General features: G+C 41.9%; 1 protein-coding gene across 15 annotated transcripts in view; it reads right to left on the reverse strand.

Moving 5' to 3' along the window:
* ST18 (ST18 C2H2C-type zinc finger transcription factor) overlaps window positions 1–20033 on the reverse strand; it is a 445260-nt gene that overhangs the window by 23585 nt on the left and 401642 nt on the right. For 8 of the 15 annotated variants that reach the window (XM_056521908.1, XM_056521907.1, XM_056521900.1 and 5 more), the window contains 2 exons: window positions 19487–19575; window positions 5393–5499 (listed from right to left, as the gene is read on the reverse strand). The exons of 1 other annotated variant lie outside the window; for it this stretch is intronic. In XM_056521908.1, the coding sequence (XP_056377883.1) occupies window positions 5393–5499; window positions 19487–19575 (196 nt within the window). The remainder of the gene's footprint in view (window positions 1–5392; window positions 5500–19486; window positions 19576–20033) is intronic. 6 more of the 15 variants (XM_056521909.1, XM_056521901.1, XM_056521904.1 and 3 more) reach the window with 2 other exon arrangements.

The following is a 20033-nucleotide window of genomic DNA, read 5'->3' on the forward strand; positions in this document are numbered from 1 at the left end:
ATATGGCCGCAGCGTTTTTTTTTCTTACAGTTTTTGAAAAACTGCCAAACTGAAAAACGCCAAGTAGATATGGCATTTTGCGGTTCCCTATTGACTTGCAGCCAAATTTTCACAAAAAAAAAAAAGCCATGTGGCAGAATGGGCATTTTTATTGGCGTTTTTGCCCCCCCCCCCCCCCCAAAAAAAAAAAACAAAAAAAAAAAAAAAACAAGTGGAAACCTTGTTTCCTTTTATGGGTCCTTCAATGCAAAAAAATAAAAAAATAAAATAAATCTTATTTTGCCATAATAAATGAAATATTGATGGAAATATTTTTGCTCTTCTCATGAGATAAGACTTCGTTCACCGCAAAAGTTTGTCGCTGGAATAAGACACTGTATGCCTCTGCAAATATATTTGTTTACCATTCTCTCCCATTGTTAAAAGCAAAAACAAACAGACACTGGGGGGAGCTAAAACCGGGCGCTCCCGTATCCCTGCCGTATGCGCCCCATATGTAATGTATTTCAATGAGCCGACCGGAGTGAAGTGCGTGGTCCACCATGGTTTTAGGTCCAGTGGGAAAACCACATACGGGACAAAAATGAGCTGACCGGAGTCAGCGCTTCACTCTGGTCGGCTCATTCAAATACATTTCAAATGAGCAGCATACGGCAGGGTTATGGGAGCGCCCGGTTTTAGCTCCCCCCAGCCGTATGCGGTCCCGTATTGCATAAAACGTGATGTGAACCCAACCTTAGCTGTGCTGCAACTTGTATTTTCTACAATGTATTTTTAATTACTCTTCTCATGACTCTACTTTACATTTCACATTCCTTTTGAATCCACTCCTGATCTGCCTGTCTTTCTTAAAGGGGTACTCCAATGGAAAACATTTTTTTTTTTTTTTTAAATCAACTGGTGCCAGAAAGTTAAACAGATTTGTAAATTACTTCTATTTAAAAAAAAAAATTAATAAATCTTTCCAGGTACTTATCAGCTGCTGTTTAGTACAAAGAAATGTCTTTTCTTTTTGAATTTCCTTTCTGTCTGACCACAGCAGCTGATAAGTATGAGAATGATTATGATTTTTTAATAGAAGTAATTTAAAAATCTGTTTAACTTTCTGGCACCAGTTGATTAAAATTTTTTTTCCAGTGGAGTACCCCTTTAATGCTTTGAGTAAAAACACCCATACAGCCTTGTCCACACTTTGGACACTCAGTACGCAGAATTCTGCTTGCAGCACAGTCCCATTGTTTTCAATCAGATTCTGCTTTGTACATACTGGAGGATTTCCATCATGGGATATAACTACTGGAATGGACGTCTGCCCAATGAATAAACATGTCCGTTCTTTGGGTGGAATTCTGTCAGACTGCTTTGTCGTCTATGAGTAGGTGCACGTAAACACAGTACCACCACTAATGATTTTGGCGGGGCCTTCTATTGCTGCTGAATGGATGAGCCCTAAAGATACATTCACACATACGTATATGTGTATCTGCATCACATGGTTTGTGTGAGTGTACCCTTAAAGGATATTCATAACTTAAAAAGTTATCTTCTATAAACAGGAAAGGGGTTAACAAGGTGATCATGGGGGTCCAACCACTAAGACACTCATCAATCATGAGCAGTTAAAGTCAGCCCTTCAATGTTCAGCTTGTTTACCCTGATCTTGTGATTAGGAGATAACTTTTGCTGTAGGGAATACCCCTTAAGGGTACGTTCCCACACAGCGTATTTTGCTGCGTATTTGCTGCGTATTTGGTGCTGCGTATTTTCCTACCCATTGACTTCAACAGAGAAAATAAAATACGCAGCAGCAAATACGCAGCAAATACACCGTGTGGGAATGTACCCTTAGGCTGGAACTCCACTGAGGTTTATTTTGCAAAAACGCCGTAAAAAATGGGAATTTTCCCGCACAGCGTTTTTTCAGTGAAAAAACGCCACGTCCAGATGTTAGCTGCAAGTCAATAGTAAACTGCAAAATGCCAGATTCACTTGGCGTTTTTCAGTTTGGCGTTTTTTTTTATCCTTTTGGCATTTTTCAGCAATTTCGGGCTCAGAGGCCGGATTTTCTAATCGCCCGACAAAACCTAGTTTGGCATTTTTTGCCTTTAAATTGTGGCGTTTTCATCCCATAGAAGTCTATGGGAGAGCAAAAACGCCAAGAAAAATGCCATGTTGGTTTTAAATTTTGCGTTTTTGTAGGCGGTTTTTATTCTTTTTTGGACTTTAGCGATCCCAAAAAATGATGGAGATACCTTTTTTATAAAAATTTTGTAGGGTACCATAAAAAATAAAAATAAAATACAGTAGTGATGCTAAAAATTGTACCTAACGAGATTTATCTTTTTTTATTACGAAATGTTTATTAATTTTTAAACAGGGATCAATTTATGTGAGCTGGTAAAGCACTAAAAATGTAGCCGACAATAATAAAAATGTAGTGTGTGTGTGTGTGTTTTTCACTTTTTTAAAATTTTTCTTTAGGTAGTACTACTACTCCCAGCTATGGAACACACTGTTCCATGATGGGAGTAGTAGTACCTGTACTAATTGACAGATCGCCCGTTGCGATCCTCATGTATAATATATAGATGCGTCCGGCCGCTCGTCTATGGTTCCCTGCACTGCTGTATATATACACCTATTCATATTTCTCGCAGAGAGCTGTGATTGGTCAGATGGTTCCAGCCTTTCACAGCTCTAGGAATAGGTATATATATACGGCAGAGCAGGGGACCATAGAAGAGCGGCCGCTGCATCTAAACATTATATAGGAGGATCACAGCGGGTGTCAGTAGTGATACCCGCTGTGATCTTTCCTTAACTACAAGTACTACTACTCCCAACATGGAGTACACTCTGCTCCATGCTGGGAGCTGTAGTACCTGCATTAATAGACAGATCGCAGTGGGTGTCAGAAATTACACTCGCTGCGATCTGTCTATTAATAGGAGTACCTGCAGGTAAGAACAGATCACAATGGGTATCTCTGCTGACACCCGCTGCGATCGTCCTGTCTATAGCAGAGATGGAGCAGCTGTATACATACTCCGGCCACTCATTCATTCATATTTTCTTCAGAGCTGTGATTGCCTGCAACCATCCGGCCAATCACAGCTCTGGGCGGAAAATATGTGTGTTCCATGCTGGGAGTAGTAGTACTACATAAAAATGTGGGGAAAAAAGTTAAACACACACACTTTCTAAAAAAATTTATTAAAATTTTGTGATAAAAAATAAACATTTAGTTAAATACATTTTTACATCCCTACTGCATCCTTTTTTTTTTTTTTGGTACCCAACTATTTTGTAAAAAAAAACGGGCCAAAAAAGGCAAATTACACACAAAGGTAAACACACAAGAAAAAACACCAGAAAAAAATGCCAAAACGCAGGGAAAAACTGTGGCAGTTTTTCTGGCGTTTTTTCTGGCATTTTTATGCCACAAAAATTGCAGGGCAAAAATCTCAGTGGAGTCCTAGCCTTAAAGTGCAACAGTCCCCAGCAGGTGCAGACACCAGCAGTTAGGGCATTAGGATATGGGAAAAAAACTTACCTTTACTTACTGTGGGGGCAGTTTGTAATGTTTTGTCATGGCTATTGTCTATTCCAGCTGAACTGAGTCGCAGTGGCACGTCCCCTGACCCACATAATGATGTATAGGGCTCCATGCTGGGAGGGCGGGAAGGTGGCAAGAAGGAAGTGTGCCCCTGTGACTCGGCTGGCCTTTCAGACTTTTTAGCTGGATCAGAAAATAGCTGCAATATAACTTTACAAACTTCAGCCACAGTAAGTAAGGGTATGGTCTTTCCCACCCCCTAATGCTGTAACTGCGCACACACTAGTTTTTCATGTTTTTATTTCTGATTTTTAAGACCCATAACTTTTCATTTTCCTGTTAACATAGCCAGATAGCAAAAAACAAGCTAAGTGCTTGTGTCTAGCAAGACAATTTGTATGGCACTATTTTGGGATACAAATTAATGATTGTCATATGTTAGTATGCTTTTTTTTTTTAAAATAAACTGCAAGTCTGGCATTGTTATATGGAATTAATATTTACACTGTTTGCTGTGAGTTATACATGGCTCACTTTATTATAGAGGTCATTTTTACTATGGTGAATCCATAGTCTACATCTATAGTAGTTTTGTGTGCTTTAGTACATAAGCATAATTAAAAAAAAATCTATTTTTCATACCCTAAGGTTATGTTAACCCAGCCTAAAATTCAACTGTGTTTTGTATTTCACAGTACATTTTCAGAAATAATCTTAAAAATTGAGGCAACATTTTTTCTGATTACAGAGGAAAATCTGTTCATTAAATAAAATATGCAGCCAGATTTTGCACTGTGTGAAATGCCAATTGTGTTTAAAAAGGACCATTTTTCTTTTTTTGTTGTTGTGGCTGTTTTTTTGCTGTTTACAGATGAGGATACAGCCATAATAAAATATGGACATCATGTTTTTCTGTGTGTGAACATACTTTTGGAGCTATAACATTTTGAGATTTTTGTCATTTTAACTGTATGTTTGTTTGTTTTTGCATGACAAGTTGTAGAAACCTCCACCTGTGGCCTAATTAATGAGGTAGCAGAAAGGGGAAGTGTGTTTAAAAGGAAGTCAGAAAGAATAGTTGGTGCTCTCCCCAGTAGACAGCAAGGGTGCTGTAAAGGGGGGAGGCAGGGGTCCTGATGAGGAACACACAGCCAGGAGCTGTGAGTGACCCCAACAGTGAAGTGGACAACACAAGGAGTCTTAGCACACACAGCAAGAGGCTGCAAATGCTGTGTGTGAACTGTGAGTAAAAGGTTGCAGGAAACTTGTGTTTTAACTGGCAGGGAAAGCCCACCAGTTGATAGTCAGGGCATGCTGGGTTGTGTAGTTAGTGACTGGATGGTCTAGGGTTTTGTTTGTTACTGTGTTATGTTTTTATTTATCCTGCAACCATTCTAATAAAGCTGTCGAGGAGCCAGACTGCATAAAGAACTGTTGTTTGCCTACTGAATGAAGTAGAAACATGCCCTGTGGCAAGGACGATCCCAGAGCTATCACCAGGGTGAAATCCTTACTATATATATATATATATATATATATATATATATTTTTTTTTTTTTTTTTTTTTTGAGGGGGGGATTCAAAATCTGAGCTGGTTTTTTATATACAAATTGTTACAGTTTTTATTAAATTTACCATGTGTTATACTTAATATTTATCCTACAGTTTGTTATGATAGACAAGATACCATAAGGCATTTTTTTAAGGTTTATTTTTACTAAATAGAATCATTTTTATTGCATATTTGGCCAATAAAAAGTAATGAATACAGCTTTACGGACTAAATTGCAGGTTTTCAAGTTTATTTCACAGAATGACTAAAAAGGGTTTTCTAACCTGGGTTTGAAGTTTCATCATGTCAGCTTCTATCTTCAAATTTGATTCATTCAATTCTTTGATCTCTTCATCTAAATTCCTGATATCATCCCCATTCTCTATGCCTGCTGGTACATTAACATATTTTTGTGTTATGAACAGTGATTTCCAGCACCATGACAGTTTTCAAATTGTCCATTCTTAATATTATGAAAGGGTGATGTTTGTGAAGTGTAAAGAAACTATCCACTATTACTTGATATGAGTCCAACATGGGGTGCAAGTAATGTTCAAATGTGATAGTTGAATCATTTGCTCATGCAAAATGTCAATACTGCTTTTAATACCATAAAAAAATCAAGATTAAAGAGGTATTCTAACTTAAAGGGGTACTCCACTGAAAATTTTTTTTTTGCTAAATCAACAGGTGCCAGAAAGTTAAATAGATTTGTAAACTACTTCTATTTAAAAATCTTAATCCTTCCAGCACTTATCAGCGGTTATATGCTCCACAGGAAGTTCTTTTCTATTTTAATTTTATTTATTAAACAAAAGAGTTATAGAGGGGCCGTGAACAATGATTCTGATGATGAGTGATATCTAGATTGAATGTGTCACAAGAACCCTTAAATAAGAACACTGTAGCATGCTAAATATAATGTGATTTAGCTGGTGTCATTCCAAATCATGCTGTATTTTATTTGGTATGCTTTCCTGCCTGTGATGCAAAAATACAACCCCTAGCATGCCCAGACAACTGGAGGCACACTACTTGGGAAACACTGGTCTGAAGAGAAATAATTATTTACTTGTTCTAAAAATTAAGAGTCACGGTTTATTCTTAATGACTTAAAGGGGTTACTCTTCTGCTAGACAACTTATCCCCTATCCAAAGGATAGGGGATAAGATGTCTGTTTGCAGGGTTCCCCCCCCCACTGGGGACCCCCGCAATTTCAGCTATGGTACCCCAGACATCCGGTGCATGGAGTGAACTTCGCTCTGTGCTGCATGACTGACAATGCGGGGCGGAGGCTTGTCACGGCCACACCCCCTCAATGCAAGTCTATGGTAGGGGGCGTGATGGCCGTCACTCCCCCTCCCATAGACTTGCATTAACTCCTTGCCGCAACTGGACGTTTATTAATGTCCATCTGCAGCTCCTGAGGTACGACACACGCTCAGCAGGTGAGCGTGCATCATACTCGGTGGGTCCCGATTGCTATAGGCAACCAGGACCCATGGCTAATGCCAGGCATCATCGATAAGGCCGATGTCCAGCATTAACCCTTTAAATGCGGCGAGCAAACTTGAAACGAAAGTAAACATTGTCGGTTAGCTCAGTAGTGCTGTTCGGGACCGTCACGGGGAAATTGTGGTGTCCCGAATAGCTTGCAGGACATAACGAGGATCCCTACCTGCCTCCTCACTGTCTGATCGCCAAATGACTGCTCCGTGCCTGAGATCCAGGCAGGAGCAGTCGAGCGGCGATAACACTGATCAATGCCATGCTATGTAGGAAATCAGTTTGTGCAATGTTATAATCCCCTATGGGGGCTATAACATTGCAAAAAAAAATTAAAACAAAGTGTTAATAAATGGGATTTACCCCTTCCCTTATAAAAGTTTGAATCACTCCCCTTTTCCCATTAAAAAACAAAACTGTGTAACATATGTGGTATAAATGTCCAAAGTATAAAAATATATTGTTAATTAAACTACATGGTCAATGGCGTACACGTAAAAAAATTCCAAAGTCCAAAATAGCATATTTTTGCTCACTTTTGTGTACCCTAAAACATTAATAAAAACATTAATAACAAGCCTGATGAAAACAAATATGATACCAATGAAAACTTCAGATCACGGCGCAAAAAATGAGCCCTCATACCGCCGCTTATACGGAAAAATAAAAAAGTTATAGGGGTCAGAAGAGAAATCAATGTATTAATTTTGGTATATGTAGTTATATTTTTTTTTTGTAGTAAAATAATATCAAACCTATATCATTTGGGTATGTTTGTGACCATACGGACCTACAGAATAAATATAAAGCTACATTTTTACCAAAAACTGCACTCCGTAGAAACGGAAGCCGCTAAAAATGTTATTTTTTTTCTATTTTTTTTCTGGTTTCGCGGTAGATTTTTTTGTGAAATTATTAATGGTATTGCAAAGTAAGATTGGTGGCGCAAAGAACAAGCCCTAATATGGATTTTTAGGTGGAAAATTAAATGTTATGATTTTTAGAAGGTGAGGAGGAAAAAAAAAGTGCAAAAAAGGAAAGGGTTAAGGGTGTGTGGCCGTGATGTCACAAGCGGGGCATGGCCGTGATGTCACAAGCCAATGACGTTGCACCCGATACTCCAAATGAACATTGGTTGCAGCATGGAGATCGTGGGGGTCCCGCCTTTGGATAGGGGATAAGATGTCTTGGGGCAGAGTACCCCTTTTAGGGATCAAAATGTAGGTTATTAGTGGGATCTTTCATTCCACACCCTGGGCCACTCCAGGTTCTAAGATATATTGCCTTTCTCTGTGACTGCAACGATATTCCTGAATGTTCCTGAAATTATGCCACTGCAGGAGAGGAGAGCTGTCTGGCAGAGGCAGAGATAGGTTCTTTTGATCTCTGACTTCCTGATTCCTGTAGACACAGCACAAAAAGCAGCCATAAGGCGTTCATGTTTCGGTTCTACTAATCTCAGGGTTGCTGCAGTACCTGCTAGATGTTAGCAGACGCAGATCAGCCCAGCAGTGAGCACCAGGGGACCGTATCCCCTGTAACTGCGGCCAATCTGTCAGTTGCGTTACAGGGGAAATTAGCAATAAAGGAAAAAGTATTACAGTATAAAATGCCACCCAAAGGTCTTTTAAAATAAAAATGCATTTACAAAGAAAAACAATAAAATGTATCATATGTATTTTTCCCAGTTCCTTATCCAGATCCATCACTTGCTTGCTTGTTAATCAGAGGGTGGATATTAAAGAAGCCAGGAGATCAGAAGCTCTCTCTTTATGAAATACATGGCAGGTTGGTAGTGGGGTCTTTCATTTCACTTCCATGGCCACTCCAGGTTTTAGGAAAAGCCCAGAGCAGTTCAAGTGCTGGAGCCGGCTCATCAACTGATCTCAAAGTAAAGCTGGGATTTAGGTTTCCTTAAGAGGTTGTGAGATACTGGACCTAAAGTCCTGAGGTGCTTTTCTGTGACAATTACCAATGTGTAAGGTTACTGAGGCAAATAAACAAAGCAGCAAGTCAAAATGATGTGATAATATTGGGGGACTTTAACTATCCCGATATAAACTGGGAGACTGAGACCTGTGAATCTCAAAGGAAACAGGTTTCTGACTATAGCTAAAGACAATTATCTTTCCCAAATGGTGCCGGGCCTGACCAGAGGGGGCCCCCTACTAGACTTAATATTAACCAACACCACCTGAGAGTAAATAATGTGCAAGTAGAAGGACACCTAGGAAATAGTGATCATAATATAATACATTATAACTTGTTCTTCAATAAGGGAATCTCTCAAGGGGCCACAAAAACAATGAACTTTAGGAAGGCAAAGTTCATTCAACTCCGAGAAGCCCTTAGCAATATAAAATGGGATAATATCCTCAAAAACAAGAATACTGACACTAAATGGGAGACTTTTAAAAATATCTTAAATTCTCACTGCAAGATGTACCGTATTTATCGGGGTATACCACGCACCGGCCTATAACACGCACCCTCATTTTACCAAGGATATTTGGGTAAAAAAAGTTTTTTACCCAAATATCCATGGTAAAATGAGGGTGCGTGTGTGCGCGTGTATACCCCGATACACCCCCAGGAAAGGCAGGGGGAGAGAGGCCATCGCTGCCCGCTTCTCTCCCCCTGCCTTTCCTGGGGTCTAGAGCCCTGCTGACGGCCCTTCTCTCCCCCTGGCTATCGGCGCCGCTGCCCGTTCTGTCCCCCTGACTATCGGTGCCGGCGCCCCATTGCCGGCGCCGATAGCCAGGGGGAGAGAAGGGGCAGCGGCACCCATTGCCGGCGCCGCTGCCCGTTGCCTCCCCCCATCCCCGGTTGCATAATTACCTGTTGCCGGGGTCGGGTCCGCGCTGCTGCAGGCCTCCGGCGTGCGTCCCCTGCGTCGTTGCTATGCACGGCGCCGCGCACTGACGTCATGCGCCGCGCCGTGCAGCGCATAGCAACGACGCAGGGGACGCACTCCGGAGGCCTGCAGCAGCGCGGACCCGACCCCGGCAACAGGTAATTATGCCACCGGGGATGGGGGGAGGCAGCGGCGCTGGCAATGGGTGCCGCTGCCCCTTGTCTCCCCCTGGCTGTCGGCGCCGCTTCTCTCCCCCTGGCTATCGGCGCCGGCAATGGGGCGCCGGCATCGATAGTCAGGGGGACAGAACGGGCAGCGGCGCCAATAGCCAGGGGGAGAGAAGAGCCGGCAGCAGGGCTCTAGACCCCAGGAAAGGCAGGGGGAGAGAAGCGGGCAGCGACGGCCTCTCTCCCCCTGCCTTTCCTCGGGGTGTATCGGCGTATAACACGCACATAGACTTTAGGCTAAAAATTTTAGCCTAAAAAGTGCGTGTTATACGCCGATAAATACGGTATATATCTTATTTGAATAAAGGGGTAAGAAATAAAAGGAAACCAATCTGGATAAATAAGAACGTTAAAGGGGCAATAAATGACAAAAGTAGTTAGTAGCATTTAAACTACTAAAACAGGACGGCAGTGAGGAAGCATTAAAAAGCTATAGAGAAAAATGTAAATATGTAGAAAAACAGATAAAAACCGCAAAAACAGAGACAGAAAGACTCATTGCCAAAGACAGTAAAACTAACCCCAAAATGTTCTTTAACCCCTTCCCGCAGAATGTCATATATAAACGCCGGGTTGTGCAGTGCGTTCGCGCATCCCGGCGTTTATAAATGACATGCAGTTAACCCGGCGATGCGCAGCATCGCACGGGTTAACTGGCAGAAGTCCCGCTGTTTCCAGCAGGGGACAACTTCTGCTTCACCCCCAGGACCATCAATTGATGGTCCTGGTCAGCGATCACTGTGATTGGTCCCTGTGGACCAATCACAGTGATCTGGGGTGAAAGTTCAGATCCCCCGCACTGCCCGCCCCTGGAAGTCGGGCAGAACGGGGGACGAAGGCTGCGGGGGCTCGCGGGGACCTGCGGCACACGGGGGGGAACAGGAGGGGACCGGCGGACTTACCTGATCCAGCGGCGGGACCGAGGAGCAGCGCGGGACCGGCCACGTGGACGAGCAGCGACGGGTGAGTATATGGTCCTCAGAAGCAGCAGTGAAGATCTTCACTGCTGCTTCTAGGAGTCTGAAAACTACAACTCCCAGCATGCCTAGACAGCCTTTGGCTGTCTGGGCATGCTGGGAGTTGTAGTTTTGCAACATCTGGAGGGCCTCAGTTTGGAGACCATTGTATAATGGTCTCCAATCTGTGCTCTTCCAGCTGTTGCAAAACTACAACTCCCAGCATGCACTGACTGTCCAGGCATGCTGGGAGTTTTAGTTAAGCAACATCTGGCCCTTCAGATGTTGCCGAACTACAACTCCCAGCATGCCCTTCAGCTGTCTGGGCATGCTGGGAGTTGTAGTTTTGCAACAGCTGGAGACACACTGGTTGGGAAACATTGTTTCTAACTCAGTGTTTCCTAACCTGTGTGCCTCCAGCTGTTGCAAAACTATAACTCCCAGCATGCACTAAAGACCATGCATGCTGGGAGTTGTAGTTTTGCAACATCTGGAGGGCCCCAGTTTGGAGACCATTGTATAATGGTCTCCAATCTGTGCTCTTCCAGCTGTTGCAAAACTACAACTCCCAGTATGCACTGACTGTCCAGGCATGCTGGGAGTTTTAGTTCAGCAACATCTGGCCCTTCAGATGTTGCCGTACTACAACTCCCAGCATGCCCTTCAGCTGTCTGGGCATGCTGGGAGTTGTAGTTTTGCAACAACTGGAGACACACTGGTTGGGAAACATTGTCTGTTTCTAACTCAGTGTTTCCTAACCTGTGTGCCTCCAGCTGTTGCAAAACTATGACTCCCAGCATGCACTAACAGACCATGCATGCTGGGAGTTGTGGTTTTGCAACAGCTGATGCAAGCCCCCCCCCCGCCCCGCCACCCCCGTGAATGTACAGGGTACATTCACATGGGCGAGGCTTTTACAGTGGGTTTCTCGCATCTTGAGATGCAGCAAATTTTGCGCTGGGAAACTCGCTGTAATCCCCCGCCCATGTGACTGTACCCTAAAAACACTACACTACACTAACACAAAATAAAATAAAAAGTTAAAAACACTACATATACACATACCCCTACACAGCCCCCCTCCCCCAATAAGAACGTCCGGTACGCCACTGTTTCCAAAGCAGAGCCTCCAGCTGTTGAAAAACAACAACTCCCAGTATTGTCGGACAGCCGTTGACTGTCCAGGCATGCTGGGAGTTTTGCAACAGCTGGAGGCACCCTGTTTGGGAATCACTGTCGTAGAATACCCCTATGTCCACCCCTATGCAAATCCCTAATTTAGGCCTCAAATGCACATGGCGCTCTCACTTTGGAGCCCTGTCGTATTTCAGGGCAACAGTTTAGGGCGACATATGGGGTATCGCTGTACTCGGGAGAAATTGCGTTACAAGGTGTGGGGGGCTTTTTCTTCTTTAACCCTTCATGAAAAGGAAATGTTGGGGTCTACACCAGAATGTTAGTGTAAACATTTTTTATTTTTTACACTAACATGCTGATGTTGCCCTATACTTTAAATTTTCACAAGAGGTAAAAGGGAAAAAAGCCCCCCAAAATTTGTAACGCAATTTCTCCCGACTACAGAGATACCCCATATGTGAGAGCAAAGTGCTCTGGAGGCGCACAACAAGGCCCAGAAGGGAGAGCGCACCATGTACATTTGAGGTGATTTGCACAGGGGTGGCTGATTGTTACAGCGGTTTTGACAAACGCAAAAAAAACAAAACCCCACATGTGACCCCATTTCGGAAACGACACCTCTCACGGAATGTAATGAGGGGTGCAGTGAGAATTTACACCCCACAGGTGTCTGACGGATCTTTGGAACAGTGGTCCATGAAAATGAAAACTTGTACAGCCCACTGTTCCAAAGATCTGTCAGACACCAGTGGGGGGTAAATGCTCACTGTACCCCTTGTTACGTTCCTCAAGGGGTCTAGTTTCCAAAATGGTATGCCATGTGTTTTTTTTTTTGCTGTTCTGGCACCTTAGGGGCTTCCTAAATGCGACATGCTCCCCGAGCAAAATTTGCTCTCAAAAAGCCAAATATGACTCCTTCTCTTCTGAGCATTGTAGTTCGCCCATAGTGCACTTCAGGTCAACTTATGGGGTACCTACATACTCAGAAGAGATGGGGTTACAAATTTTGGGGAGTATTTTCTGCTATTAACCCTTGCAAAAAGGTGAAATTAGGGGGGAAACACACATTTTAGTGGAAATTATTATTTTTTTTTTTACATATGCAAAAGTCATGAAACACCTGTGGGGTAATAAGGCTCACTTTATTCCTTATTACATTCCTCAAGGGGTCTAGTTTCCAAAATGGTATGCCATGTGGGTATTTTTTGCTGTTCTGGCACCATAGGGGCTTCCTAAATGCGACATGCCCCCCGAGCAAAATTTGCTCTCAAAAAGCCAAATATGACTCCTTCTCTTCTGAGCATTATAGTTCACCCATAGTGCACTTCAGGTCAACTTATGGGGTACCTCCATACTCAGAAGAGAAGGGGTTACAAATATTGGGGGGTATTTCCTGCTATTAACCCTTGGAAAAATGTGAAATTTGGGGGGAAACACACATTTTAGTGAAAAAAAAATATTTTTTTTTACATATGCAAAAGTCGTGAAACACCTGTGGGGTATTAAGGCTCACTTTATTCCTTGTTACGTACCTCAAGGGGTCTAGTTTCCAAAATGGTATGCCATGTGAGGGTTTTTTGCTGTTCTGGCACCATAAGGGCTTCCTAAATGCAACATGCCCCCAAAAACCATTTCAGAAAAACGTACTCTCCAAAATCCCCTTGTCGCTCTTTCCCTTCTGAGCCCTCTACTGCGCCCGCCGAACACTTTACATAGACATATGAGGTATGTGCTTACTCGAGAGAAATTGGGCTACAAATATAAGTATAAATTTTCTCCTTTTACCCCTTGTAAAAATTTAAAAATTGGGTCTACAAGAACATGCGAGTGTAAAAAATGAAGATTGTGAATTTTCTCCTTCACTTTGCTTCTATTCCTGTGAAACACCTAAAGGGTTAAAATGATGACTGAATGTCATTTTGAATACTTTGGGGGGTGCAGTTTTTATAATGGGGTCTTTTGTGGGGTATTTCTAATAAGAAGACCCTTCAAATCCACTTCAAACCTGAACTGGTCCCTGAAAAATAGTGAGTTTGAAAATTTTGTGAAAAATTGGAAAATTGCTGCTGAACTTTGAAGCCCTCTGGTGTCTTCCAAAAGTAAAAACTCGTCACTTTTATGATGCAAACATAAAGTAGACATATTGTATATGTGAATAAAATTTTTTTTTTATTTGTAATATACATTTTCCTTACAAGCAGAGAGCTTCAAAGTTAGAAAAATGCAAAATTTTCAAATTTTTCATCAAATTTTAGGATTTTTCACAAGGAAAGGATGCAAGTTACCACAAAAATTTACTACCATGTTAAAGTAGAATATGTCACGAAAAAACAATCTCGGAATCAGAATGATAACTAAAAGCATTCCAGAGTTATTAATGTTTAAAGTGACAGTGGTCAGATGTGCAAAAAACGCTCTGGTCCTTAAGGCCAAAATGGGCTTGGTCCTGAAGGGGTTAACCATATAAATAGCAAAAAAAAAGTCAAAAATGAAAGTGTAGGCCCTTTAAAAAATTATGAGGAAGAAATTATAAACGGGGATCAGGAAAAAGCAAATATATTAAACAAATTCTTCTCCACTGTGTTCACCGAGGAAAATGAAATGCCAGGTGAAATATAGTAAGATAAGGTAAAATCCCCAGTACAGGTCACCTGTCTAACCCAGGAAGAAGTACAGTGGTACCAATATTTAAAAAGGGATCAAAAGGTGACCAAGGGAATTATAGACCGGTTAGTTTAACCTCCGTTGTATGTAAATTGTTTGAGGGTTTCCCACAACAAGGAAATAATTCTACCGCTGTACAAATCAGCTACAGTACCCAGAAAGATTAGCAGAATTGGGATTATTTAGTTTAGAAAAATGAAGGCTTAGGGGAGACCTAATAACTATGTATAAATATATCACGGCGCCATACAGAGATCTCTCCCATGACCTATTTTTACCCAGGACTGTATCTATAACAAGGGGGCATTCTCTACATTTAGAGGAAAGAAGATTTCTACATCAGCACAGATGTGGGTTCTTTACTGTAAGAGCAGTGAGACTGTGGAATTCTCTGCCTGAGGACGTGGTCATGGTGAACTCTGTAAAAGAGTTCAAAAGGGGTCTGGAGGCATTTTTGGAGAATAATAACATTGCTGGTTATGTATACTAGATTTATAGGGACAGAACGTTGATCCAGGGATTTATTCTGATTGCCATATTTGGAGTCAGGAAGGAATTTTTACCTTTTTCCTCTGGATCAACTCAGTAGGGACTCATTAGGGTTATAGGTTGAACTTGATGGACTCTGGTCTTTTTTCAACCTTATGAACTATGTTACTATGTTACATTTGAAGATTTGTTAGGTTGGGTGGCCAATTGTAGGCCACTTGTATAGTGAGGGCAAACTAAAGTGTTTAGATTTTAGTTAGTGCTGGACAAGCAGGATTGTTTTTGCTTTTAGTGTCAATATGAAAATGGCTGTATGTTTTGTTTTTAAAAATAAACAGCAAGAGAAGCTTTGACTATGCACTGTGTCACTGTTTCCGACTTCTGTTTATTGCCACTTGCCCATCTCTACTGAGCCAAACTGCCACACTATAAATATCCCTTAAATACAAATGACCATAATGGATTAGGAACAAAAATGAAAAGAGTGTTTAAGTGGCACTTTGTGTTATTAAAGATGAAAGTAGAAAAAAAGACACATATTTCTATATATACCGTACATACATTGACATATGTTGCATTATTGTAACAATCATAAAGAATTTTCCTGGAAAAGGTTCTATAAACAATGCTAATTTTGTTTATGCGTATGGCTGAACCTTTATTTTCTTGTACAATAAATCATTAACCTCTTAAGGACGCAGGGCGTACAGGTACGCTCTTGTCCCCTGGTACTTAAGGACGCAGGGCATAACTGTACACCCCAATGCCTTACATGGCTTTGAAGCGAGCGCAGGAGCTGCGCTTGCTTCAGAGCAGTGAGTGTCGGCTACCATCAGTAGCCAAACCCTCACTGCTTATGCCGGACAGTGGCAATCCTGCCGCTGCCTGGCATTTAACCCTTTAGACGCCATGACCAATACCCATCATGGCATCTTAAGTGAAAGTAAAAATCTTCGGTAGCTCAGAGGAGCTTACCAAACCCCTGTGACATGATTGCAAGGGTTCGGTGAGCTAGAATGGCCAGGCCAGATCAGTGGATAGCCGATCATACTGTATAATGCTATGCCATAGGCATAGCATTATACAGGGAATGCAATCAAATGATTGTATATAAAAAAGTGTAAAAAAAAAAAAAAAGGTGTAACAGTGTAAAATAAAAAAAAGTCTCTAAAAGTATATAAAACCCCCTCCCCTAATAAAAAATGGAATTACCCTTATTTTCCCATTTAAAAAATAAATAAATAAATAACATATTTGGTATCGCCACGTGCATAAATGTCCAAGCTACTAAAATATAATATGATCCTGCATGGTAAACTGTGTAGACATAAAAAAAAAAATACCAAACACAAAAAAATTTATAAAAAGCAATCAAAAAGGCCCATTAAAACAAAAATGGTACCGACAAAAACTATAGATCCTGGCGCAAATAATGAGCCCTCATATATCCCTGTATATGGAAGAAAAAAAAGGTAGAGGGGTCAGAAAAGGGCGATTGTATGTATACCAATTTTGTTTGCAATTTTTTTTAGTAGTACAAGAATAAAAAAAACTATGTAAATTGGGTATCGTTTTAATCGCACTAACCTACAGAATAAAGATAATGTGTCATTTATACCATAAAGTGCACTGCGTAAAAACCAAACCCCCAAAAGTTGTAAAATTGCAGTTTTCTTATACATTTTAACCCACAAATATTATTTTGGTTTTGTGGTACATTTTAGAGATGAGCGAAGTTACAGTAATTTGATTCGTCATAAACCTCGCGGCTCGGCGGTTGCTGATTTTAGCCTGCATAAATTAGTACAGCTTTCAGGTTCTTAGGTGGGCTGGAAAAGGTGGATACAGTCCTAAGAGAGAGTCACCTATGACTGTATCCATATGGGTATCATATTGGTCTGTAGGTTGAAAACTAAACAAGTTATGGATTTTAAAAGGTGAGGAGAAAAAAACGAAAAAGCAAAAATGAAAATCCTTTAGGCCAAAATGAGCTGAGTCCTTCAGGGGTTACATGCTATAATAGAGAAAATAGGACAGAAATCAGCACCAGACACTGTGCTCCTTTATTTTAACCTGACTTTTGTTTATGATCTACTCATTTGTAACTTTGTTTTTATATACGATAGATCTTTGGAAACAATGGATCACTCTTCTGAAAGCCAATGTTTTTGTTGTCTATTCATAAAATTTGTATATGCAGTAGCAAGTGTAAAGTATTTGAAGGGGTTCTCCGGTGCTTACACATCTTTTCTCTAATCCAAAGGATAGGGGATAAGATGCCTGATCGCGGGAGTCCCGCCGCTGGGGACCCCCGGGATCATGCACGCGGCACCCCGTTTGTAATCACTCCCCGGAGCGTGTTCGCTCCGGGACTGATTACAGGTGACCACCGGGCCGGCGGCGTGACGTCACGCTTCCGCCCCCGTGTGACGTCACGCTCAGCCCCTCAATGCAAGCCTACGGTAGGGGGCGTGATAGCTCTCACACCTCCTCCCGTAGGCTTGCATTGAGGGGTGGAGCGTGACATCACATGGGGGCGGAGGCGTGACGTCACACGCTGCTGGCCCGGTGGTCGCCTGTAATCAGTCCCGGAGTGAACACGCTCCGGGGACTGATTACAAACTGGGTGCCGTGTGCATGATCCCGGGGGTCCCCAGCGGCGGGACTCCCGCGATCAGGCATCTTATCCCCTATCCTTTGGATAGGGGAAAAGATGTGTAAGCACCGGAGAACCCCTTTAAATATTACAGAAGCTTTCAGAAATAGTCTAGTCTAATAAATGAAAGAAAACACATTCTGGATTGATTGTACAGTATACCTATAAGCAGATCATCTAATGTGTATTGGAGCCTCCTAAGGGGCGTGGCCGTGGCATCCCCATCTGGTAGACAATGCCGGGGCCTTCACCGAGATCGCAGGGGTCCCAAACATCTTATCCCCTATCCTTTGGATAGGGGATAAGATGTATAAAGCTGGAATACCCCTTTAATTTTGGGAGAGACTACACCCTCTCCATTCCACGCACACAAGCGCACATCTGAGCTAACTTTTACTGTATGTAGGGGGACCAGGACTTATAGTTGCTTGACCAACATGTTTTATGTGTGTGGCAAAATAGTGGCACAGTGACAGATAATGTTATCTACATGGTTAGTAATTTGGGCTAATGGATCATAATAAATATACTATGGTCTATTTCTATTGTATATAGTTATGCTTTATATGGATACTCAGTTTAGTGCTGATTAATTGCCAATATGTGGTGACTCTATAACTGGCACTGTATGAAGGGTTTGTGACTGGCAAAGGGGGCAAGCACTTAAGGAAGCAATGAGAGAACTATAGCAGTTTACGCTCTGTCGAGGGCAATGGGAACAGTGGCAAGCGTTTAGTTTGTCTGCACCAACATCACAGGTGGACTGACACCTTACATGGTCCCTATTATAATGAATCCCGGCACTCACAATATACTTTTGCAAATGAAAGCGTGTTTATTCACACGATTGTGGATAGTCACCAATGACGCGTCATTTGTGACTATCCACAATCGTGTGAATAAACACGCTTTCATTTGCAAAAGGATATTGTGAGTGCCGGGATTTTTTCATCTTCTTAGTACCCAGCTTTCCGCGGGCACCACCATAGACCCGAGTGCTGACCCTTCCCATCTTGTCCCCTATTGTAATGAATGGCCTTTCATGTAATGCACAGACATTATGGATTTTCTAGCAAGAAGGATGCTCTTGGTGCTGCTGTGTCCTCCCATGTTGCTGAGGGTGTCCCTATTAACTCTTTGCTACATGTCACTCCATTGTTAGTAGGTAGGCCATAGCGGGTGTCAGCTGCATGGGCTGTAGGCATTATTTGCTTCATTATTGTTTGGTGCATATCTTTATTATGTAGGTTCATTTGGTTAGTGTCTTCAAGCCCGGCAGTGTACTATACAGGATTACACATGTCCTTTGCCTCTACTATATTTCATGGACCCCTCCTTTGGATTATGTGTGTCTACTAGGGGGGTTGGTGTTTTGTAGGATTACAATCCTCCACCATGTTGTACAATATTTTTTTTAAGTGGTTTTAGATGTATGTGCTGTAACTTATGTTATAATATAGATTGTGTTTTGCATTTTACACACATTGTGTGTCCTTACAAACATAGTGGCTAGCTTTGTTTCTCTTCTTTTCATGTTCATGTGTAGCCACTGACTGCACCCACCATTTAACATTTGAGTGGTGCCCGTCCCTCTCTTTTTCTCTATATCATTTATATGGTTTAGTCATAGATGATTGTTTTTTTTATTTTTTTTATTTCTCAGTTATAGTTATTTTGCTTTCCCTCCTTGTAAAGCCTTAGGCAATGCTTTGAAGCATCTTGATATAATCCTACCTCTCATGCGTATGTCAGAAACCTCATTCAGAAAACATCAATAGGAATGGAATTTATTTATAATGCATTCTTGTTTTCAGCTCCAAGTATCAAAGGAAAGCATTTAGATTAGTGAAATGGCTTTTATGTGTATTTGTACACAGCCAGTCTTTACCTGCACTTGTCTTTATTTTGACACTCATTAGTTCATCTGAGGTTTTCCCTTTCTTTATGGCTTGTGCATTTAAAGGGCATCCAGATAAACTGTAAAATATACAGCAGACACTTTATAATGGTGATAAAACAATAGTGTTAATGTAATACAACAATTAATTTAAAAGGGTACACCAACTTATGGATCTTCTGACATGTCACTGGCAGCCGTTGAGCTGTGAACCTAAAACAATGTTTCCCAACCAGAGTGCCTCCAGCTATTGTAAGAGTGCGTTCCCACCTGGCGTATACGCAGCGTACTTCACGCGGCGCAAAATTTACGGCAGCAGCGGGAAATACGCTGCGTATTCCTCGCTCACTATACACACAGGGCTTTCTGGTGGCAGCCCTATGTGTGTAGTGAGTTTTGGCGGCGGGGCCATGTGCCGGCGTGACTGTGACGCGCGGCTCCGCCTCAAAAACTCACTACACACATAGGGCTGCCGCCAGAAAGCCCTGCGTGTATAGTGTAAAGCAAAGAGAAAAACAGGCGCTCCCTTGTGAAGAAC

This window comes from Hyla sarda, chromosome 5, assembly GCF_029499605.1.
Source record: "Hyla sarda isolate aHylSar1 chromosome 5, aHylSar1.hap1, whole genome shotgun sequence".
NCBI lineage: Eukaryota > Metazoa > Chordata > Amphibia > Anura > Hylidae > Hyla > Hyla sarda.